Source organism: Rhinopithecus roxellana, chromosome 5, assembly GCF_007565055.1.
Source record: "Rhinopithecus roxellana isolate Shanxi Qingling chromosome 5, ASM756505v1, whole genome shotgun sequence".
In the NCBI taxonomy this organism is placed as follows: Eukaryota; Metazoa; Chordata; class Mammalia; order Primates; family Cercopithecidae; genus Rhinopithecus; species Rhinopithecus roxellana.
Window position 1 is genome coordinate 68,266,106 of NC_044553.1, and position 24,172 is coordinate 68,290,277.

The 24,172-nt window shown below is 40.0% G+C and overlaps 2 protein-coding genes and 1 non-coding gene across 5 annotated transcripts in view; all 3 read right to left on the reverse strand.

Moving 5' to 3' along the window:
- Positions 1-24,172, reverse strand: part of EIF2AK4 (eukaryotic translation initiation factor 2 alpha kinase 4) — a 108,001-nt gene that overhangs the window by 75,472 nt on the left and 8,357 nt on the right. For all 3 annotated transcript variants that reach the window (XR_004057248.1, XM_030930184.1, XM_030930185.1), the window contains exons 3-7: positions 23,026-23,128; positions 15,312-15,464; positions 9,184-9,264; positions 7,395-7,543; positions 934-1,049 (exon numbers count right to left, since the gene is read on the reverse strand). Coding sequence is in view for 2 of the 3 variants with exons in the window: in XM_030930184.1 (XP_030786044.1) it covers positions 934-1,049; positions 7,395-7,543; positions 9,184-9,264; positions 15,312-15,464; positions 23,026-23,128 (602 nt within the window). In the remaining variant the exon portion in view is untranslated. The remainder of the gene's footprint in view (positions 1-933; positions 1,050-7,394; positions 7,544-9,183; positions 9,265-15,311; positions 15,465-23,025; positions 23,129-24,172) is intronic.
- LOC104659675 (histone H3.3-like) lies at positions 9,923-10,810 on the reverse strand. The gene has a single exon (XM_010359784.2). It carries the CDS (start codon positions 10,701-10,703, stop codon positions 10,293-10,295), a length of 411 nt encoding a protein of 136 aa, XP_010358086.1. The 5' UTR covers positions 10,704-10,810; the 3' UTR covers positions 9,923-10,292.
- LOC115898058 lies at positions 13,440-13,540 on the reverse strand. The gene has a single exon (XR_004057815.1). It is a non-coding gene; the product is annotated as a small nucleolar RNA U13 (small nucleolar RNA).

A 24,172-nucleotide genomic window follows, 5' to 3' on the forward strand; every position in this document is an offset into this window, starting at 1 on the left:
TACATTTAGGGCAAAGGAAGAGATATCAAAAACTTGACTTTAGTGTGAGCAATTCAAATTCTGATTTGCTGAACCAGCTTCATTCCAAATAGCCATGAGTAGACAAAACTTCTAAATAAGGCATATAGAAAATAAGGTAGTCTTCCTGGTCAGGTATAACATGCCAAGCAGGAAACGGCCAAATGGATGGATATCCACTTAAGAAAATGAGATCTGGTCAATAAAGACCACAGGTGTTACTGTAGTCCTAGCTACTAAGGAGGCTGAGGCAGGAGTATCGAGTGAGCCTAGGAGTTTGAGGTTACAGTGAGGTATGATTGTGCCACTGTACCACTCCAGCCTAGGTGATGGAGCAAGTCTGTCTCAACAACAAAAAAGGTAATAGGCATTAGAATGCATTTCATTATACATATTTTATCAGCATTAGATGTATATGATGCAAAATTCTTACTAACATTTTAATTATGTTTTTGTTTCAATAAGCTTTGATAATTATAATGACCGATTTAAAATTATCTTTACGTTAATAATATTTCCAAGAGCACGGGTTTTTAAATTTTATTTTATTTTATTGAGACAGGGTCTCATTCTGTCACTCACACTGGAGTGCAGTGGCTTGATCACGGCTCACTGCAGCTTTGAACTCCTGGGCTCAAGCAATCCTCCCACCTCAGTCCCTCAAAGTATTGGGATTATAGGCGTGAGCCACTGCACCCAGCCAAAAACACAGGTTTTTATTTCCATCTGACATGAGGGGAAACCTGAGTGACTTCTCATTCCAGTCATTAAGGATGGGAGCCAGAATGACTACCAGCTTGATGGTCTTCCTTGGACTGCACTGGTCTGAATGCCACAGTGTCTAATCTATCCCATTCCCTCGTGATTAACTTTTGCCATTACAATAATATAAATAGATTTTGTTAGTTTACTTACCAATACATTTCCCTTTGTGTACCATGAGCTGATCAGGACTCCCCATATTGAAATACAGAACTTCACAAGAGCCAGGAGAATCTTCACTATTACATACAGAATACTGTCGTTCTCGCCTTAAAAACAAATTTGAACAATACGTTTGAACAATCATTTTTTTCTTTAAGATTAACATAGGAATGTTATAGATTAACATAGGCAAGAATGTCCCTCCGTTTTCTCCTGTTTGTTACTGTTTATTAGCCCACCCACAATCTAACATCTGTTTCTACTGGGAATTGAGTGGGAGGTGCTAATGGGAAAGCCATTCGTTTCCCCACTTCCCATTGTCATCTTCTCCACATGAAAACCACAAACCCTTAACTCCAGGTCTGTGCTGCCCCACGCTGTGGCTACTAAAATAAAACTGAAAATTCAGTTCAAGTGCAGTAGCCACATTTAAGTACTCAATAGCCATACATGGCTAGTGGCTACTATAGTGGACAGCACAGATACAGATCATTTCCATTATCAGAAAAAGTTCTACTGGTCAGCAGTGGTTTAGATCAATTCCACATGTATCCCACGTTGCTTCATTCCCATGCACATGCACATCTGGAGAAAGCTGCAAAACAGAGGGGGTTGGAGCTGCCACAAATTCCTGGTTTCCAACTGGGCCTCCAGTCATTGAGTGCACATTCCTTCTCTTGCTTGTCTTTGGTAGATATTCCCATCATTCCCCACCATGACTTCTCCAAAACACTTAAAACCCAACCTCTCCTCTCTTTCTTTTTTTATACTTTTTTTCTGGTGGGGAGCAATAGTTAAGAAACTAGATCATAATGCAAAAACAATAAATTAGGGGAGAGGGTGCAGGGAAGAGGTACGGGAGAGACCTCTCGATGGTCAGGATTGAACACTTATCAGAAACACTTTGATGAAGTGCATGGACAGATCTCTAGAGAGATCACCCTCTCATTCTCAGCATGATTTTGATTTTTACTTTCACTGATTACATGATGCAATGAGGAATACAGTCCACAATTTCTATTGTTCCACCTATAAAGTTACTTGGCATTGGCACTATTCATTCTTTGTGGGTGACTTTGAGGAAGGATGGCTACTCCTGTCCTCAGTCCCATCCCCTACAGAGGTCTCCTCTGGAATCTTAGTCTATTAGTTAGTCCTTTCTCCTGTATGTTCAATCAGCCCCTCTCTCTGGGCTCCCTCCCCCCAGCCTATAAATCTTTCTGATCCACACATTCCCCTCCCTCAACCCTACACCACCCACTCTGTCACCCCTCATAGTCACACTCCTGCACTTGCTGTTTCCACTTCTGCACTATTTACCCTTCACACTATTGCAATGTCAGTAAAACTGCCACCTCCCTCCACTCGCTCTAAACCTGACTTTTTCCCTTGGCTCTCTAATTTTGGTTAGAGGCATAGTCATCCATTCTGTCTCACAGGTCACCTGTAAGTCTCCTTGGGCTCCTAGATCTGCATCTAATTGGTCTTCAAGTACAACCCTCTCCTCTCTGTTTCCCCTGCCCTATTTTTTTCATCTCCAACTTTCTCCTGGACACATGCAATACTCTGTTATTATCTGGTCTTTCTGCTTCCAATCCTACACATCCTCTCTTCCCTTAAAACCCTCCCACACTGGTGACAAGATTATGTATTATGATACAGATATCTTACACCACACATATGTCCACATATTCTTTTTTTTTTTTTTTTTTTGAGATGGAGTCTTACTCTGTCACCCAGGCTGGAGTGCAGTGGTGTGATCTTGGCTCACTGCAAGCTCTACCTCCTGGGTTCACGCCATTCTTCTGCCTTAGCCTCCTGAGTAGCTGGGACTATAGGCGCCTGCCACCACGCCCGGCTAATTTTTTTGTATTTTTACTAGAGACAGGGTTTCACCGTGTTAGCCAGGATGATCTCAATCTCCTGACCTTGTGATCTGCCCACCTCAGCCTCCCAAAGTGCTGGGATTACAGGTGTGAGCCACTGTGCCTGACCCATGTCTGCATATTCTAAACATCAGAAAATAACAAATAATGCAGTTCTGTTCAAATTTCTACTTCTAAAGTTACATGTGCAACTAGGAACACACTGAGATTTATGAAGGAAAGGATAAAAGGAAAGGTTCAAAATTACATGCCAGACTTAGTAACATAAATTATGCAGAAGCATCTCTGCATCAGCTCTGGCCTCCTCAGCAGATGGTGCTAATGGTCATTTTAGTCTAGGCCATCTTTCTGTTCTTTAGTCTATGCTTGTGTAATGTGTAATGTGTAAATGCTTGGTTTTAAGGTGTTTTAGAATGTGAATCACCCTATTATGACGCATAAGCACAAACACAATGAGTGTTGACGGCTGTAAGATGAAGGAATAATTAGTATTGAAGGAAAAGTAGACATAATCTTAAAAGTGAAAGTAAGAAAAGGACAAATGTGGTACATGCTGCATGGCACAGGTTGTACCAGAAACAATTCTGAAGGATAAAAAGCTAAATCACAGAGTTTGAAAAGAAGGAATAAAGAGACAAATGCAATGTCATCAATGTCTATTGTTTTCACCAAAAAGATTCATATATATTGGATGCTTATACTGTCTACTTGGGACTCATCAAGAACTGGGTTTGGAACAACCTTTTGAATTTGAATCCATTCATAAGTAAAACAGCTTCTGTACTCCAGCAGAAACAGCCATTCTGATGCAAACAAATGGTGTTCAGAAGTTATGACTCTGGTCTCATCATCAACGATCTATTCCAGACTATGGATGTTCAAGAGGTTTGCAATATTACTACAATATTAGAAATATTACCCAGGTTATCAGTTTTGCCAAGTAACTGTGGCAGTTCCCAACCTATATGGATGAAGGTGCTTCAAATAAAATTACCAAATAGTATTAATCTAGGTCTTTAAAAAGAACAGAGAATTAAACATAATACAATTTTAGATGACTAAATTAGGCAGCTAGGAACTTGATACCCGAAAAAAGAAAAAAGGGTAATCTTTTTTTTTTTTTTTTTTTTTAAAAACCAAGTGGCAAGAAGAGAGATGGCAATTTTTCAAGTGGGGACTTGAGAATTGGGCTACCATCCAAAAGATTGCTCTACCAATAGGATCAATGTGTAGATGAAGGGGCAGGATGGAGAAAGGATCTCATCTGAGACACAGGGGCAGGGATAGTCTCACCTTTCTGCCTAACTCACCAAGATGCCACAGAAAATGCTAGCTCTAGGTCCCTTAATTTGAAACTCAGAGCCACTTTGTAGAGACAACGTTAGTAAGAATTCCTGGTATTGTTTAATTTGAGGTAAACCAGTCTATGCCTCCATGGAACCAACCAGAGAAACTGAACAACAGAGGACCATGTCTGGAGAGACATATCGAGGATCCCCTCTCCCCTACATCTTTATACTTCGATGGTTCCCCAGTTTTTTTGCGGAGAGCGGAGACAATCCCATGTCTTATACCCTTAATGATCTCTTCTCTGTAAGGATGAGGAGCCAGCAGTTACCACACCTGGCTTTAGAATAGGGAAAACAAACTAGATAACCTAATCCTGTTGATGGTGGATATAAATAGGTGATATATTCTAGATTCTGGGCTACACTACAGTAATTGGTAAAGACAGCAAGTCTGAATATGTGAAGGTAATTTTCTACCATGAGCTATTTTATAGAGGTTTTTTTGTTTTTAGTTTTGCTTCTTCTACAAAATTCAAATTGCCCACTTATCAGGAGCAACATCCTGGAAGCAAGGCAGGGGGATAGGGGGACTATGTTTGCACTTCACAAATATAGCCTCACACTGAACTGTACACGTTGAAATGGCTAATTTTATGTTTTTTGATTTTTACCTTAATATTGGAAAAAGTGAATCCTTCAAGGTGGGAAAAGAAGGCTTGAAGGATAGAAAATAAAGTTCTTCAACAAAGGCAAAGACTCATCAGTGAAAAAGCCTTTGAGTATCAGGCCTTTATGTTCTTTCCATCAGAATAGTGAGTGGTTTTCTTTTCTCTCTTTCTCTTCTTTTCAGCAGTGAAAATCTTTTTTTTTTTTTTTTTTTTTGAGACGGAGTCGGGCTCTGTCGCCCAGGCTGGAGTGCAGTGGCCAGATCTCAGCTCACTGCAAGCTCCGCCTCCCGGGTTCACGCCATTCTCCTGCCTCCGCCTCCCAAGTAGCTGGGACTACAGGCGCCCGCCTCGTCGCCCGGCTAGTTTTTTTTTGTATTCTTTAGTAGAGACGGGGTTTCACCGTTATTAGCCAGGATGGTCTCGATCTCCTGACCTTGTGATCCGCCTGTCTCGGCCTCCCACAGTGCTGGGATTACAGGCTTGAGCCACCGCGCCCGGCCAGTGAAAATCTTTTGTTAAATAAAACCTCACTGGTTTTTCACATACCCCACAGACCAAGAGAAGCAAAATTGCCCTGGTTAAAGAGGCTGCAGACTCTACAAACACCAGAAACACAGTGTCCCACTTTCCCTGTGTCATCTTCCCTCCCTTACTCCCTCCCTGCATCAGATGTTTACCAGGCACCTACCACGTGTTTTCCAGGCAGTGTTTCAGGCTTTGAGGAAAACACAGACAAGGGCTTTGCACTCACAGACCTCACATTCCAAAACAAACAAGTGAACAACAATTTCAGCAAGTGCTAAGTGTTACGTAAAAAATAAAACAGAGAATTGGAGAGTAAGGGACAAAGCAGGGAAATAGGGTAGAGGGGGGCTCAGGAAGGCATCCCTGAGAAGGTCGCATTTGAGGGAGAACTGAATGAGAAGGAGCTCACCAAGCAAAATGCCAGAGGGAGAGTAGCCCAGGCAGAGGGGTCAGCAGAGGCTCTGAGATGGGAAGAAGCTTTGTTGCCCAGGCTGGTCTTGAACTCCTGGGCTCAAGTGATCCTCCAGCCCTGGCCTCCCAAAGTGCTGGAATCACACACATGAGCCACCATGCCCAGCAGGCTATCTTTGATCTCAAAAACAAGCCTAACCTTGGATTCACCGTTTATAGTTAGCCACAAAAATAGAAATGTTTAAACTTAAAACAATCGTTTTCCATGTATCTGAAAAGACTTATTTATATCATTGATTTAATTCAAGGGTTCTAATACAATAAACATTTGTTAGATATTTCCTAGTGAAATTCTCTGACAACCTCAAACTCTGTTGCTTATTGGATGCCCAGATTCAAAAATAATTTAAATTGGGAAGGAGTTATAATCTTAAAAAGGAATGGTTACCAGAAACAGTATTTTTAAAAACTTTAGTTAACCCTAATAGTAGGTAAACATTAGTGTCAAAATGATTTCTGAACTTTTTAATAGTAGATAATTAGGGAAAGAACTAAAATGGTTCCTTCTAATAAACAAACCGTACAGAAGTTTATATAAATCTTGTTTGGTGACTAAAATGTTTCTTTTCATAGAAGCAAAGTGATGATTTTAAGTTCTGCTCAGAGTCTCACAAGAGATAATTTAAACATACAATGAAGGCTGAAGTCCCCACACTATTTAGTAACCCACCCCACTCATAAATGGTTTCTGCACTAAAATTCCTTTCTGGTCTACAGGGGCCACAGCAAATAGAGAGCAAAGTCACAATTCTTCGGTGAAAAAGATATAGAACAAGTAGTATCTTTTAAGTGACCAGTGGTGACAGGGAACAGCCCAGGAGCCCACCTCAGTACTAGGGAGGGGACCCCTGGTAGCCAACTGGGGTTGCTGCTCTCACATAACAGATGTCCCACCTGTGCTCATTTTCAGGCACTCCTTACATCTGTGGTGGGACCTAATGCGTTGTAGACTGAAACACTGGATGATGATGATTCAAATGGAAGAAAATTTTTAAAACCACTTACTGAATTTAAGTTATTAAATGTTAAATCAAATCGTACTAAGGCAAGTTTGTGATGGTTATAGGCTGTTATAAAGGGGAATGAGGCTGGGTGCGGTGGCTCATGCCTGTAATCCCAGCACTTTGGGAGGCCGAGGCAGGTGGATCACGAGGTCAGGAGTTCAAGACCAGCCTGGCCAACATAGTGAAACCCTGACTCTACTAAAAATACAAAAATTAGCCGGATGTGGTGGCATGTGTCTGTAGTCCCAGCTACCTGGGAGGCTGAGGCAGGAGAATCGCTTGAACCCAGAAGGCAGAGGTTGCGGTGAGCTGAGACCATGCCATTGCCCTCCAGCCCGGGTGACAGAGCGAGACACCGTCTCAAAACTAAAAAGGGAATGAGCAACAAAACTAGATTCATGGTAGATGCTTGGAGAGTGTGAAATGCAATTTCGTTTCATATTGCTAAAACTATACTCAATAGATTGCTAATATATTAAGATATATAAGGTTTAAAAAAAGTTATTAAGACTATTGCCTTAAATTTCCATCAAATTTCACTACATCTTTAATGTAGTGAAATCCTTCTACATCTTTCATTCTCCCAGATCAGAAATCCCAGGGACTTACCTAGACCTTCCTGAGGAATTTGCCCGATGTTTACCATTTCCTACAAAGTCAGGAGAGCCTCCATGTAGAATGGCAGCCGTTCTGGGTCCTCCTGGGTCCTTCTTAGAGGTATGATCTTGGTTTGACAAACTAGCAATTTCCAAACGTTCCTAGAACAAGAAAAGTAAAACCTACTTTAGATGTAAGTCATAAATGGAAGACAATCATGGTACATAATTATTAATTCAGTATAGAATGCAAATTTTAAGCTGAATGTTTACAAGTGAAATAAAAGTGAACTCAACTTTTAATAGTTTAAAATAGCTAGAAGGAGGACATTGAATGTTTCCAACACAAAGAAATGATAAATGTTTGCAATGATGGATGTGTTAATTACCCTGATCTGATCACTATACATTATATGTATCAAAACGTCACTATATACCCCATGAATATATACAACTATTATTTGTCATTAAAAAATAAAATTAAAAAAACGTTAATGCCTAAAAATGTACTGGCTCAAAAACTGAAGTCCAGGTTATGGTTTCAAGAAAATGTAAATTTTATAAATGAAAATACTTAGAATCTTGCAACAGTGTAAAAAGTTAGGGAGAAGAGTAACAGGAGATGAACAGAAGAAGGGGGAATCAAAGAGAGGGGAGAGAGTGGCTGACAGGAAGGCAGGTCAAGCGTAAGACAGGAGCACTGGTGGAAACGGGGATCTCATCTTACGTTTCTACGCAGGTTTAGTTTCACATAGGGCAGTACACTTGTCTGTGGAAGTAATTATACAAGACAGAAAGAAAGGCATTATCAGTCCTATTTTAAGGGACAAGTAAAGTGAGTCACAGAGAATGTCACCTTGCCAAGGTCACAGAACGAGGCAGTAGAAAAGCTGAAGCTTTAAACCAGGAGAAGCTTGCTTGTGCTTCAGTGCCTCTTCCTGCTACCACATTGTGTCCCTTAAGTTTAATGCTATAATTATGTAAAAGAGAATGAGTAAAATTTTATCTGAATTTCTCCAAACATGTCTGACTGGTTTTTTGCTTGAGCTAGACTCAGGAAAAATAAAGGAAAAAGTACTCTATCTTTTTTCACCACTGTCTTTTAAATCTGCTCTGTTGAATAACTCTTTTTCATCACTGAATGAAATTTCAGGCAGCTCCATATGGTTTCTATGCCCTCTTCAGTATCAACAAATCATTTTATTTTCCAGGTATTAAGAATTCTTGATCGGGTGCGGTGGCTCACACCTGTAATCCCAACACTTTGGGAGGCCGTGGTGGTGGGTGGATCACTTGAGGCCAGGAGTTAAGGACCAGCCTGGGCAACATGACGAAACCCCATCTCTGCTAAAAAATACAAAAATTTGCCAGGCATAGTGGTACACGCCTATAACCCCAAATACTTGGAAGGCTGAGGCACAAGAATTGCTTGAACCTGGGAGGTGGAGGTTACAGTGAGCTGAGATCATGCCATTGCACTCCAGCCTGGGTAACAGAACGAGACTCTGTCTCAGAAAGAAACAATTTTAGTCCAAGTTAATTATTAAAGCCGCAATCTCTTTCCCTCCCTCATTTGATAAATTATAGTAATTATGTAAGTCTAAATCATCTACCGACAACATAAAACTCTAAATTTTGCCACCTATTTGGGGAGTCTGAAATACACGGTGAATATTTATTTATTTTTAGTGCTTCATTTTATTTTGTATTACTGATAGTAACACAGATGTCATCAGTGGAAATAAAAACACTTTGTTTTGCAAAATGTAAATTATTTTATTATGATGGAGTTGATAGGGTACCTGCTTAGCCATTTCTTTCCTTTTTTTCTCTTCTTTTATCTCTTCTTTCCTTCTCTGAATCTCATGTAGGATTTCACGTTGCTGAAATAAATCAAACCATCATCAAAAGGCAATCTCTGAAACCTATACAACATATAAATTATGGAATGACAGAAAAATCTTTTAACTTTCAATAATTCAAACCCTCTTTTCCTAAGAGATCTGAAAATACAGCATCTTAGTACAAACTGCAGTTCTATCAGTTTTATCAGAGTTCTTACGCAATAGGCATTCCCATTTAAACAGGTTTGAGAATGTGTGGGGAGGGGCATTTACTCCCCATTCTTCATGTTTCCATGTGCAGGAGACTTCCACTACAGCAACACTGTTGGCTTCTCACTTCTTCTCACATTTGTCTTAGCCCCTCCTGTTTGATATCTGTCTATCTGCAGAGAACAAGCACTTGTACCTGCTCTCTGCCATGGGGATCCCGGTCAGCTTGGTGAAGGTGGGCTGAGCAAGCCTCAATGCCTGGACCTGGGGTGGCCATGGCCCAAGTACCACACCTACCTGCCATTCTTTCTTTTTTTTTTTTTTTTTTTTTTTTAGTTTAATGTATTTTAATAGCAAACTTACAGGAACAGCACAGAAGACAGACAACATTAAAAACATGTACTTGCATGTAGGACAACTCAGTTAGAAAAGTATAGTGAATGGATGGAATCTACTGTATGATAAAAATGCTACAAACACCATTTAGTTGCCGTCAATAAGAAATTTACTTGTTTTAAAAAAATCCAAATGCTGGCATTGTCCAGAAAAATTTAACAGGTTTATTTATAATTATTATAAAGTTGAACCGCTGAAACTTGTTCACTGAAACATTTTAACTTGCATTAATGCTTTACGCCTCTGCATTTACATTAAAAATTCACACACAAATGAAAATGGAAAAACTGCCAATACCTGATTTCTGTCCCCTATTTTTCCACTCGCAATCATATACTTAGGTACCTTTTGACCCCATGGAAAAAAAATATCTAACGTTCAGAACTACCAATAACAGGAAGAAGAGAATTTTTTTTTTTTTTTTTTTTTGAGAATGAAATGTTTCCCATCATAGTGGATTCTTAAGCACGTTCTCCACGTATGCGGCGTGCTAGCTGGATGTCTTTTGGCATAATTGTTACACGTTTGGCATGGATAGCACACAGGTTGGTGTCTTCAAAAAGGCCAACCAGATAGGCCTCACTTGCCTCCTGCAAAGCACCGATAGCTGCGCTCTGGAAGCGCAGATCTGTTTTAAAGTCCTGAGCAATTTCTCGCACCAGACGCTGGAAGGGAAGTTTGCGAATCAGAAGTTCAGTGGACTTCTGATAACGTCTAATTTCACGAAGCGCCACAGTACCAGGCCTGTAGCGATGAGGTTTCTTCACCCCTCCAGTAGAGGGCGCACTCTTGCGAGCGGCTTTTGTAGCCAGTTGCTTCCTGGGTGCTTTACCACTGGTCGATTTGCGGGCAGTCTGCTTTGTACGAGCCATGGTACAGAGACCTCCTCACTTACCCCCCTTCTCCTTCGGCTGGAGCTCGGCGAGAGAAAGGCGGCGCTGGCGTTGGAGAGCGACGGCGGCGCGGCGGCGGCTGCGAACACCCTACCTGCCATTCTTTAATCACCTGCATTTTCCAATCAGCTTTCTCAATGTTAAAAGTGGTGTTTTGATCTCTATTTTGTATTATTCCTCTAAAATTCCAGATTATAAATCTCAAAACTATTAAGAGATTCACCAAAAACCATAATAGCAATAATACAACATGTAAAAACATACCTCAAACTTATAGGTAGCTATAAGCAGTATGTCAAAACAAAATCGTTAGCTAAATAATCACTATCTTCTAATAAAAATTAGCCTTCCTAACAACAAGGACAATAATAAAAACTACAAACTCCCAGCAGGGCGCAGTGGCTCACACCTGTAATCCCATCACTTTGGGAGGCCAAGGTGGATGGATCACAAGGTCAGGAGTTTGAGACCAGCCTGGCCAACATAGCAAAACCCCATCTCTACTAAAAGTACAAAAATTAGCCAGGCATGGTGGTGGGTGCCTATAATCCCAGCTACTCGGGAGGCTAACACAGGAGAATCACTTGAACCTGAGAGGTGGAGGTTGTAGTGAGCCAGTATCATATCACTGCACTCCAGTCTGGGCAACAGAGCAAGACTCTGTCTCAAGAAATAAAAATAAAATAAAATAAAAATAATAAAAAAAACTACAAACTCCCAACAATAACTAGGCTACACACTTAAATAGAAAATAAGTAACAAAATCAATGGCACCTAAAAAAGACACTGTTAATGTAAGCACAGGATAAACAAAATGAAGCAGAAACAAAATGAAAAGAGAGGCATAAGAACCTAAGAACAAAACTGCTAAAAGTAACTTTAAGAAACAGTAGTATCTAGAAAATTAGAACGCCTCACCAAAAGATAAAAATAGATATACAAATGGTGCTGGGCACGGTGGCCCATGCCTGTAATCCTAACACTTTGAGAGGTCGAGGCCGGAGGATTGGTTGAGACCAGGAGTTCAAGACCAGCCTGGCAACGTAGGGAGATCTTGTCTCTACAAAAAAATTTTAAAATTAGGTAGGTGCAGCGGAGTACACCTGCAGTCCCAGCTACGCAGGCGGCTTAGGTGGGAGGATCCCTTGAGCTGCAGTGAGCCAAGATCGCGCCACTGCACTTCAGCCTGGGCGACAGAGCAAGACACTGTCTGAAAAAAAAAAAAATCCAAAAAACAGAAAACAAAAACAAATAGTACTGGTTGGAAAAAGAAACAATCCTGGATGGGAAGTCTAAATACTGTGAAGATACCAATTCTTCCTAAATAAATATGTAAGTTTTTAAAAACTCAATAGAAATCCCAGGAGGTTTGTTTTGTTTTGACTCTGGGAAAGCAATTCTGTAGATCTTCTGTAAGAATAAATGGGTGAGAATGGTTGAGAAACAAAAACAATGGAAGACGAAGGGATGGGGAGGGGTAGGCTTGACTTGTCAGATATTAAAACATTATAAAGATATAATAATTCAAAGAGTGTGGTGGAGAATCAAGAAAAAACAGATGAGTTGAACAGATCATTGACAAACAGAACCTAGTATAGGTAAGCAGTTCAGATGCACTTGAGAATTGTGTTTGCAGCTGCCGTTGCACCAGCTATAGCTCCAGCAGAAGGAGAAGTGGGTAAGTAAGGAGGTCTCTATACTATGGCTTGTATAATACAAAGGAGACAGCTCACAAATCCACAGGTGGTAGAGCACCTGGCTCATTGTAACCTCTGCCTCTCGGGTTGAAGCCTCTGGCTACAAAAAGCCGCTTGCAAGACTGCATCTTCTACTGGAGGAGTGAAGAAACCTGTCGTTTCAGGCCTGGTACTGTGGCATTCCGTGAAATTAGACGTTACCACAAGTCCACCGAAATGATTCACAAACTCCTCTTCCAGCATCTGGTGAGAGAAATTGCTCGGGATTTTAAAACAGATCTGTGCTTCGAGTGCAGCTATTGGTGCTTTGCAGGAGGCAAGTGAGGCCTATCTGGTTGGCCTTTTTGAAAACACCAATCTGTGTGCTATCTATCCATGCCAAACACGTAACAATTGTGCTGAAAGATATCCAGCTAGCATGACACACATGTGGAGGGCGAGGTTAAGAATCCAAAATGGATCGGGCATGGTGGCTCAAGCCTGTAATCCCAGTTACTTGGGAGGCTGAGACAGGAGAATCAATGGAACCCAGGAGGTGGAGGTTGCAGTGAGCTGAGGTCACACCACTGCACTCCAGCCTGGGACTACAAGAGTGAAAGTCTGTCTCAAAAAAAAAAGAATCCACTATGATGGGAAATCTCATTCTCAAAAAAAAAAAAAAAAAAAAAACTATATATATATATATATATCTCTCTTATTATTCCTGATAGTTCTAAATGTTGTTACATATTTTTTTTCCCATGGGGTCAAAAGGTACCTACATAAATGGTTGTGAGTGGAGAAAGAGGGGACAGAAATCACGTATTGGCCATTTTTCTATTTTCATTCATGTGTGAATTTTTAATACAAATGGGAGGATGTAAAGCATTAATGCAAATCAAAATGTTTCAGTGAACAAGTTTCGGTGGTGCAACTTTATAATAATTACAGATAAACCTGTTACATATTTCTGGATAACGCTAGTATTTGGATTTTTTTAAAAACAAGTAAATTCTTTTCTTTCTTTCTTTTGCTTTCATGTCAGATAGGTAATGTGCTGATGTCCTAACAAGGTTCGGGGTGGCATATCTCACATGTGTGTGAACACCCAATCATCAAGCTTATCAACTACAGAAGGATCAAAACAAGTACATTTTTTATTGACGGCAACTAAACGGTTTGTAGCATTGTTATCACACAGTAGATTACACCTATTCACTATGTTTTCCTTTCTTTTTTTTTTTTTGAAGACAGAGTCTAGCTATTGCCCAGGCTGGAGTGCAATGGAATGATCTTGGCTCACTGCAACCTCCGCCTCCCGGGTTCAAGCAATTCGCATGCCGCAGCCTCCTGAGTAGCTGGGATTACAGGTGTAAGCCACCACTCCCGGCTAATTTTTTTATTTTTAGTAGAGATAGGGTTTTGCCACGTTGGCCACGCTGGTCTCAAACTCCTGGCCTCCAGTGATTCGCCTGCCTCAGCCTCCCAAAGTCCTGGGATTACAGGCGTGAGACACCACAACTGGTCTTACTATACTTTTCTAACTGAGTTGTCCTACATGAAAGTACATGTTTTTAATGTTATGTGTCTTCTGTGCAGTTATTACAAGTTTGCTATTAATATTAAAATACATTAAACTATTTTTAAACATATAAAGGAAGTATTATGAATCACTTAAAGAATTATTACTTAATAAATGTGTTAGGAAAATGCCTAAGAAAAATATACTTAGGCTTTTTTTATAACCTGAATCAAAATAAGCTCTAGATAAGTTGATTAAAGCGCTAAATAGAAAAAACAAATAAAAATGTAAACATTTAGAAAAATAAATTAAAATCAAAAAGGAAATTTAGATGCATATATTATCTTTGATTTAAAAGATTTTAAAAGTAAGACAGGAGTTTATATCCTTATGCAAACAAATTAAAGAAAAATACCAATGGTAACCATTTGATGTATATATTATCTTTGATTTAAATACAAATGGTAACTATTTGTATTTAAACAAACCTGTATTTAAACAAAGCTTTAGACTGTCAGCATAGGATATAAACAGGAGTTTATAAAATACAAATGGTAACCATTTAGATGTATATATTATCTTTGATTTAAATACAAATGGTAACCATTTGCATTTTTTCTTTAATCTATTTGCATAAGGATGTAAACTATCTTATTTTAAAAATCCTTTAAATCAAAGAAAATACATATATCTAAATGTTTGAATAAAAAATTTATTATCTGGCTTTTGCTACTCATTTGGGCATGAGATACTTGTCTCGCACAGGGAAGAAGAACATAGCCTCTAAAACACAGTGAATTCCTGTACACCCTCACAAGCTCCAAAAGACTACAGGTGGTTTGGTTAAACAGCTTCTTTTCTCTTCTCTTTTATTTCTTTAAGACCTGGACTGAGGGCTCTAAGGGGCAGTATTGATAAGTGTCAGGAGGGAATCACTCATATTTTTTTTTTTGCGATGGAGTCTCGCTCTGTGGCCCAGGCTGGAGTGCAGTGGCGTGATCTTGGCTCACTGCAAGCTCCACTTCCCAGGTTCACACCATTCTCCTGCCTCAGCCTCCCAAGTAGCTGGGACTACAGGCACCCATCACCACGCCTGGCTAATCTTTTTTGTATTTTTAGTGGAGACAGGGTTTCACCATGTTAGCCAAGATGGTCTCGATCTCCTGACCTCGTGATCCGCCCGCCTTGGCCTCTCAAAGTGCTGGGATTACAGATGTGAGCCACCATGCCTGGCTCAGTTTTTCATACTCTCACATGTATCTACCTTTCTTGAATCAAAGGTTGGGCCAAACTTAAAGATAAGTTTGTAGGCAGAGACAGATGAAACCTACAGTAGTTTGCAATCCTCCAGGCTGGCCATGCACACAGACATGGACAAGGGCATCTCACCTCCTGCTCTTCTTTCCGTTTGGCCTCCAACAGCCTCTGCTGCTCCTCCTGAGCCCGCCTTTCCAGCATTTCTTCGTGAAAAGACTTGGGAGGGGGCTTGTTATGCTCACTGAGAAATGACTGCACGTGGTAAGCCAGTTCAAAGATCATCACCTAAACGCGTAAAAATCAACCACAAATGATTAAATAATGGGAAGGCCCAAACAGGAGAGGCTACAGAACAGGAAAGCAAATCGGCAGTCAGAGGCCCATTTAGAAGGCCATTATTCATTTCGATATGACATATTCTGAATTTGGTACATGAGACAATCACAGCAGGAAAAAGCTTTTAAGGGGCCCATTGCATTGTGTTATTATCAAGACAGATCATTACTTAGGTAAATAAAAAGCTTCACTTTTCTTTTGTAGACCTATTCAACTTATTGGCATTTTCTCTATAATAAATCCAATAAAATATTTTTCTTTAGAAATAAATCTGATAAAACATTTAAGACTGCATGAAAGTAAAAGCTGTCTTCCCAACTAGAAAACCTGTCTACATAATGAGAGTTGGGCAGAGAATACTCATTGCTAACATCAGAGCTTTGTCTATGCAACATACTGAAAATATTCTGTTGGGAGTACAGAGGCAAATATTTAAAGGCCTCATTATCTCCTTGTTAGTAATGTTTCAATAAGAAGCTGATAAATACTTAGAAAGCATTTTATATAAGAGGCTGATAAATACTTAGAAAGTACTTTATTTCCACTTACAGAAGCATTCACATCTAGAATGAGGAAGAAAATGGTCTCCCTTTCACACATTCTTTATGTGAACATAGGAAGCCCCTTTCCCTTACCCCCAGGAGACGCAAGTCATACTTGGGTTGATAAATCAATAGAACAAAGGTTTCTGAGACCCTTCCTGAGTGATTACCCAACCCCAAAGAGGTAAAGAGTGCCAATCCTTCTGCAGATGAGGAACATAATATTGCTATTTCTTTTCTCAGTTACAATGAAGCAATTTAAAAATTCTTATATTCATTATATGCTTGAAGCCATTTCTAAAGGGACTTAACAGGGTGGTAAATAATAATAGAAGTCATTGTACACAAAAATATAAAGTTAGTTCATTTGGTATCCTGCCTTTCTCTTGGGGAGCAAATACAAAGAAAGCACAGCTCTTGTTGGGTGATGTTAATGCATTTTTTCTTACACCAGAAGCTGTGGCATTTGCTGGATATATTTCACTTTAGAGTCAGAAACACTAGTCTACAGTCTAAGAGGCAGATTATTCTAAGAAAAGCTCTTCTAAGGAAAGCTGGGGAAAGTAGGCAATTTCTATCATGTCAAAGAGAAACCACTTCTAAACCAAAAAGGAGGCAGAAGCCAAGCTGTGGAGGGTTTTTCTTTTGCTGTTCTATTTACTTTACTAGAGTTTTTTGTACAAATCGATCTGATAAACCTTCTAAGACTGGATGAAAAGAACTGCTTTCCAAACTGGCTTTTGCCTCCTACTTGCCTGGTGCTACAGGGCTCACTGGCCTCCTTCAGACCTCTGCTTAAGTCTTGAAGGCCTCTCCTGAACGCCTTGTAAAGAACAGCCACTCCACCGTCACACTCTCTAGACCCCTCACCCTGATTTTCTTCATGGCACTTATAACTGCCTGGTTGGTTGTGCAGTTATTGGACTGCCTTCTGTCTGTTCCCTTCCCACTGCAGCCCACGGCGGTTTGCTCACTGTGGTTTTCCCAGTGCTGGAATAGCACTTGACACATGGTACACAAACAATAAATATTTGTTGAATAAATTAATAAAAAAATAAACTTGGCTTTAAAAATTTGAAAAAATAGAGTATACTTAAGTTTACTTTTACAGGACAAAGAGCTGTATATAGATTAAAAATTATAAGCAACTGGAAGTGCTTAAGAACAAGCTGTTTTTGAGTACTTACTTCCATTCAAATAATTAAATGACTCCTACTTTTAAAAGGCAAGTTTCAGTGAATGCCATACCGCAATGAATCCCTATGCCATGCTTTAGTACCTAATTATACTCTATTTTACTTGAAAATAAAAAAAAATTTCTTTAGAATTATGTCTATTTTAGACTTTCCAGTACTTCAGACTTAATGGAAATGAATTTTAGATAAACAAGAAGAGTGATTTGTGCGGTGCCTTCCCATGTTTAATGTCCGTTCAAATCTCATTATATGATGATGACTCAGATGAACGCTAGCACAGGCGGCCCTCGGAGACATTGCAGGTTCAGTCTCAGACCACTTCAATAAAGCAAATGTCACAATAAAGCAAGTCACACAAATTTTTTGGTTTCCCAGTGCATATAAAAGTTATGTTGGCTGGTCGCGGTGGCTCAAGCCTGTAATCCCAGCACTTTGGGAGGACGAGACGGGCGGATCACAAGGTCAGGAGATCGAGACCATCCTGGCTAACATGGTGAAACCCCGTCTCTACTAAAAAAAGTCTCTACTTGCACTAGCCAGGCAAGGTGGCGGGCGCCTGCAGTCCCTGCTACTTGGGAGGCTGAGGCAGCAGAATGCCGTAAACCCGGGAGGCGGAGTTTGCAGTGAGCTGAGATCCAGTCACTGCACTCCAGCCTGGGCGACAGAGTGAGACTCCGTCTCAAAAAAAAAAAAAAAAGTTATGTTTACACTATATGGTAGTCTATTAAGTGTGAAATAGCATTATGTCTGTAGAAATCAATGTATATACCTCAATTTTAAAATACTTTATTGCTAAGAAATACAAATGATCATCTGAACCTTCAGGACATTATAATCTTTTTGCAGACAGAGGGTTTTGTCTTGATGACGGCTGCTGACTGATCAGGGTGGTGGCTGGTGAAGGCTGGGGTGGTTGGGGCAATTTCTTAAAAGAAGACAACAACGAAGATTGCTGCATCGATTGACTCTTCCTTTCATGGAAGATTTCTCTGTAGCATTCAATGCTGTTTGACAGCCTTTGAGTCACAGTTGAACTTCTTTCAAAGTTGGGGTCAATCCTCCCCAACCTTGCTGCCGCTTCAAAACTAAGTTTATGAAATATTCTAAATGCTCGATTGTCATTTCAACAATGTTCACAGCATCTTCAGGAACCGCTCAAGAAACCACTTTCTCTGCTCATCTATAAGAGGCAACTAATCATCTGTTAAAGTTTTATCATGAGGTTGCAACAAATCAGTCACATCTTCAGGCTCCACTTCTAATTCTAGTAATAGTCCTCTTGATATTTCCACCACTTCTACAGTTACTTCTTCCAGTGAAGGACTGAACCCCTCAAAGTCATCCATGAGGGTCAGAATCATATTCCAAACTCCTGTTCATGTTGATATTTTGACCCCTTTCCATAAATCATGTATTTAATGGCACCTGGAATGGTGAATCCTTTCCAGAAGCTTTTCCATTTACTTTGCTAAGATACATCAGATCAAAGGAATCACTATCTATGGCAGCTATAAGTTTGTAAAATGTATTTCTTTTTTTTTTTTTTTTTTTTTGAGACAGAGTCTTGCTCTGTCGCCCAGGCTGGAGTGCAGTGGCCGGATCTCAGCTCACTGCAAGCTCCGCCTCCCGGGTTTACACCATTCTCCTGCCTCAGCCTCCCGAGTAGCTGGGACTACAGGCGCCCGCCACTTCGCCCGGCTAGTTTTTTGTATTTTTTTAGTAGAGACCGGGTTTCACCGTGTTAGCCAGGATGGTCTCGATCTCCTGACCTCGTGATCCGCCCATCTCGGCCTCCCAAAGTGCTGGGATTACAGGTTTGAGCCACCGCGCCCGGCCTGTAAAATGTATTTCTTAAATAATAACACTTGAAAGTCAAAATGACTCCTTCATCCACAGACTGCAGAATAGATGTTGTGTTAGCAGGCATGAAAACAACAATAATCTCCTTGTACATCTCCATCAGAGTTCTTGGGTGACTAGGTGCACTGTCAATGAGCAGTAGGTCTCAACAATGGTCTTAAAATACTCAGTAAACCCTGCTTTAACAGATGTGCCATCATACAGGCTTTGCCTTTCCATTTATAGAGCACAGACAAAGGAGATTTAGCAAAATTCTTAAGGGTCCTAGAACTTTGGGAATGGTAAGTGAGCACTGGCCTCAACTTTTGAAAAGTCAGCAGCTGTATTAGCTCCTAACAAGAAAGTCAGTCTGTCCTTTAATAAGGCTTTGGAGCCACACATTGACTTCTCTCTAGCTGTGAAAATCCCAGATGGCATCTTCTTCCAATATAAGACTGTTTCATCTACACTGAAAATCTGTAGCTAACTTTATCAATTATCTTGGATCTTCTGGATAACTTGCTGAAGCTTCTTCATGACCACATGCTGCTTCACCTTGCACTTTTATGTTATGAAAATGGCTTCTTTCCTTAAACCTCAGGAACCAAGCTCTGCTACCTTTTAACTTTTCTTCTGCAGCTCCCTCATCTCTTCTCAGCATTCACAGAATTGAAGACAGTTAGGGCCTTGATCCGGATTATGTGTTGGCATAAGGGAATGTGGCGGCTAATTTGATCTTCTTTCCAGGCCACTAAAACTTTCTCCATATTAGCAATAAGGCTGTTTTGCTTTCTTATCATTCATGTGTTCACTTGAGTAGCAATTTTATTCTCCTTCAAGAACTTTTCCTTTGCATTCACAACTTGGCTGTTTAGTGTAAGAGGCCTTTTGGCCTATCTTGGTTTTCAACAGCGTTCCTCACTAAACCTCATCATTTCTAGCTTTTGATTTAAAGATAGACATGCAACTCTTCCTTTTATTTGAACATTTAAGGCTATTGTATGGTTATTAATTGGGCTAATATCAATATTTCTGTGTCTCAGGGAATAGGGAGGCCCAAGAAGAGAGGGAGGGAGAGAGGGGAACGGCTGGTCAGTAGTTAGAACACACACAACATTGATCAAATAACTTTGCTGTCTACATGGGCAGAGTCTATGGTGCCCCAAAACAATTACAATAGTAACATCAGAGGTCATGGATAACAGATCATCGAAACAAATATAATAATAATGAAAAAGTTGAAACATTGTGAAAACTACCAAAATGTGACACCGAGACATGAAGTGAGCACATTTGTTTGGAAAAATGACACTGATAGACTTGCTCAATGTAGGGTTGCCACAGATCTTCCATTTGTAAAAAACACAATAATCTGTGAAATGTAATAAAGTAAAGCACAATTAGAGGTACGCCTGTGTTTTTTAAATTGTGGCAAAATGTACACAGTATATTTACTATTTTAACCATTAAATATATGTTCAGTAGCATTAAGTACATTCACATTGTTGTACAACCATCTCCATCATCCATTTCCAGAACCTTTTCTTCTTCTCAAACTGTACTCATTAAATAACTTTCCATTCTCTCCTCCCCATAGCTCCTAGCAACCACTGTTCTACTTTCTGCCTCTGTGAACTCAACCACTCAAGGTACCTCATGTAAGTGGAAGCATATAGTACTTGCCTTTTTGTTACCAGCTTCTTTCACTTAGCATAATGTCCTCAAGGTTCATTCATTTCGTAGCATGTGTCAGAACCTCCTTCCTTATTAAGGTTGAATAATATTCCCTGATATGTACATACCACATTTTGTTTATCCATTTCCCTGTCAATGGACCCAGGTTGTTTCCACCTTTTCGTTCTTGTGAATAATGCTGCTATAAACATCGGTGTACAAAACTACTACATCTTTAACAGTTTCTGCCTCTTTTAATAATCAGGACATGTTCCCTTCACAAAAGGCAGCTGTAGTGGAACAGACAGGAAAGGCATGGGACTCTTACTAGTTACTGGGAACATAGTAAATATTAAAAATCACAAATCAGGACTTCCACTTCTGGGAAGATGGAGTATACCTACTTTTTCCTATTCCTTCTACCAAATACAACTAAAAAACCCCGGACATTACAAATAAAACAAGGGTAAGATGACCCTGAAAGGTAAAGAGTAGAAGGAAAACTGGTTAGGGCCTTAGGACCCAAGGAGCAACGCAGATGCGGAGAGGGTAGAGTTTAGGGGGTGGCTGCAGAAGGGCAACATGAGAGATCCTTGTGGTGAGAACAATACTCTATATCTTGATTGTATCAATGTCAATATCCTGGTTATGACATTGTACTACAGTGTAGCACACTGTTACTGTTGGGGCAAACTGGGTAAGAGGTATATATAAATATATAATTATCTCAAAATAAAAATTTAAATCAGGCTGGGTGTGGTGGCTTGGGCCTGTAATCCTAGCACTTTGGGAGGCCGAAGTAGGAGGATTGCTTGAGCCAGGAGTTTGGGACCAGCCTGGGCAAGACGGTGAGACTTTGTCTCTCAAAAAAAAAAAAAAAAAAAAAAAAAAAATTAAACACAAATAAAAAATCCAGGAAACCAGAAGTTTCTCTGTAGTTGAATTTTCCATATAACCTCATATTATTTTTCAGTTAGACACTGGAGTCCCGTATACTAGAAAGAACTTTGGAATCATTCCCAAGGCCTAGTTTTTTATCCAGGCTGTTCTACACTCACTTTCTATATCTCATCAATCACTGAAGTTCTTGGAAGCAGCAACTTCAATGGACACTATTTTTACAGCTAAAAGGCATTCCATGGATTGTACTCATTGTGTTATGAAAAGCAAGTAAAAATCTGTCCAGTTACTTTCTGTGAGGTGAATGTTACCTTTGGTTATCTCTAATAAAAGTCTGAAACAGACATGGAAGCCAAGGGCACCTCTTCTCAGCTTTCACATAAAGGGATCGTTAAGCATGAGCTGCCAGATAAAAACAATGAGTGATTTTACACAAAAGTGAGGCAAACAAGCGTTATACTTCGAGGGAACTGGTCTGGCCTAAGGAAAGCACAGCCATACTCTGCCTCCAGAAGACACTTAGTCTTGCCTTCCAGAGAGAGTTGTGCCACCCAAGAGAGAACTCATATGTAGATCCTAATGTTCAGAAGATTAAAAAAGAATGAGTACTAACTCAGTGTAAATGCTCAAGTATATGACAGACATTGAAAGAGTAGAGTGTGTCGCTAATTACTGAGAAAGAAAACAACAAATTCCTCTGATATGCAAAGGGGAGAGGCAGTCAGAAATTGCTTGTCTGCCACATTTTTCCAACAAAAAGGTTCAAGTCAAGATCAAGTCATGATGCCAGATCCAAAGTGTACAAAAAGTATGGCTGGGTTCACATCAACTGTTTTCAGAAAAATTCTTCTTTTTTTATCTTTAAGAGACAGGATCTTTGCTCTATGGCCCAGGCTGGAGTGAAGGGGTGTGATCATAGCTCACTGTAACCTCAAACTCCTGGACTCACGCAATTCTCCCACCTCAGCCTCCTGAGTAGCTTGCACTATCAGCATACACCACCACACTCAGTAAATTTTTTAGAGACAAGTGCTCGTCATTTTGCTCAGGTTGGCCTCAAACTTCTGGGCTCAAGTGATCCTCCCACTTCAGCCTTCCAAAGCGCTGGAATTACAAGTGTGAGCCACCATCCCTGACATGGGATGGGGCCCATGTTTCTGAATGTTTTCAGAAACATTCTTCAGCATCAATAGTACCATCTATAAACTACACATTTCATTAAGCCTATTAAATAAATAAAAATCACAATGTTCCCTTTTGTAGAACCAATAAAACACAAAACATGCTACTCAAAATTGGATCTGAGGTGCAATGGGGAAGTTTACTGTCTTCTTTTAATTCCAGTTTAACAAATCTTACCTCCCCACAGTGTTTCTTGGCCAGTTCTTCTAGGCGAGATTTTAACAAATTAACACTTTCATTTGATAGACCTTTGGCATTTTTTAACTCTATTTCAGGAACTCTGGAAAAGGCAAAAAAAAAAAAAAAAAAAAAAAAAAAAGAGTTACTCCAGAAAGTATAGCCTGTTTGCATCAATATTTGCTAAACTGAAAGCACTCTGGGCCTGAGGTCCTTAATCTCAAAGGGACTTCAACATATCCCTGTAACTCCAGTTGACACAGTGGAGTCACCTGCATCCTACAGGGAAGAAATGGGCTGGCCAAAGCCTTCTGTCTGAGCTGTCAGACTTACTTGACCCCTATATCTAATTTCAGCTTTACAATCCGATTAAAATTTCCCAACATCAATTACTATTTATTTCCTATGATTTGCCCTGGATCCCTAACTCTGAGTTCTTCGCTTAAAAAACAAACAAACAAACAAAAATCATTCCAGTTCTGTGGCTGACTCTAGCCTAGTAACTTAACCATGTGCTCCTCTGTATGGTAATTCTCTACACTAGCTTGTAGCTGATGTGAATTAACCTAGCTCTGACAGCTCACTGGCAAGGCCAAGTGCTCTGCACTCGGGTGTGCTCTAGCGTTAAGCAGAACAAGAATAACCAGGTAAGACGGAGCCCTGGTGATCCCTCTAGTATTCCCACAACACACTGCTGCATCCCAATCACTCATTCTGATCGAAACAAGGCGGAAATGCTCACTTCCTGTGTATAAATACATCTAGTCATGCACACTCTCTGCAACTCTGCCTAGAGCTCATCTAAGTCAACATTTTCAACTCAAGGAAATTACACAACCAGCCCTCGGATTTCATTTCATTCCCAACCAATAAATATCCAATAACAACTCTCTGAGATTAAATAGGAGTAATTTAATTTTAACTGAAGGGATGATGACCCATCACTTTTTACCAAGTATTTTTGAGTAATTCATGGCATTTCACCCCGTGAAGTCTCGAGTATGCACTTACCTATGCGTTCTCTCAATGCTTCAGTATGACAGGGTGCTATGATCATTATCTATTTCTATAGATAGAAACCTGACAGAAAGTAGTTTATATGAGGGAAAGAATAGAAAAACCAACCATACAGTCCTCAGTCTATGTA

What these genes read in the sequence shown, in the direction of transcription:
- LOC104659675 (XM_010359784.2), bottom strand. Translation starts at nt 10,703, where the DNA reads ATGGCTCGTACAAAGCAGACTGCCCGCAAATCGACCAGTGGTAAAGCA.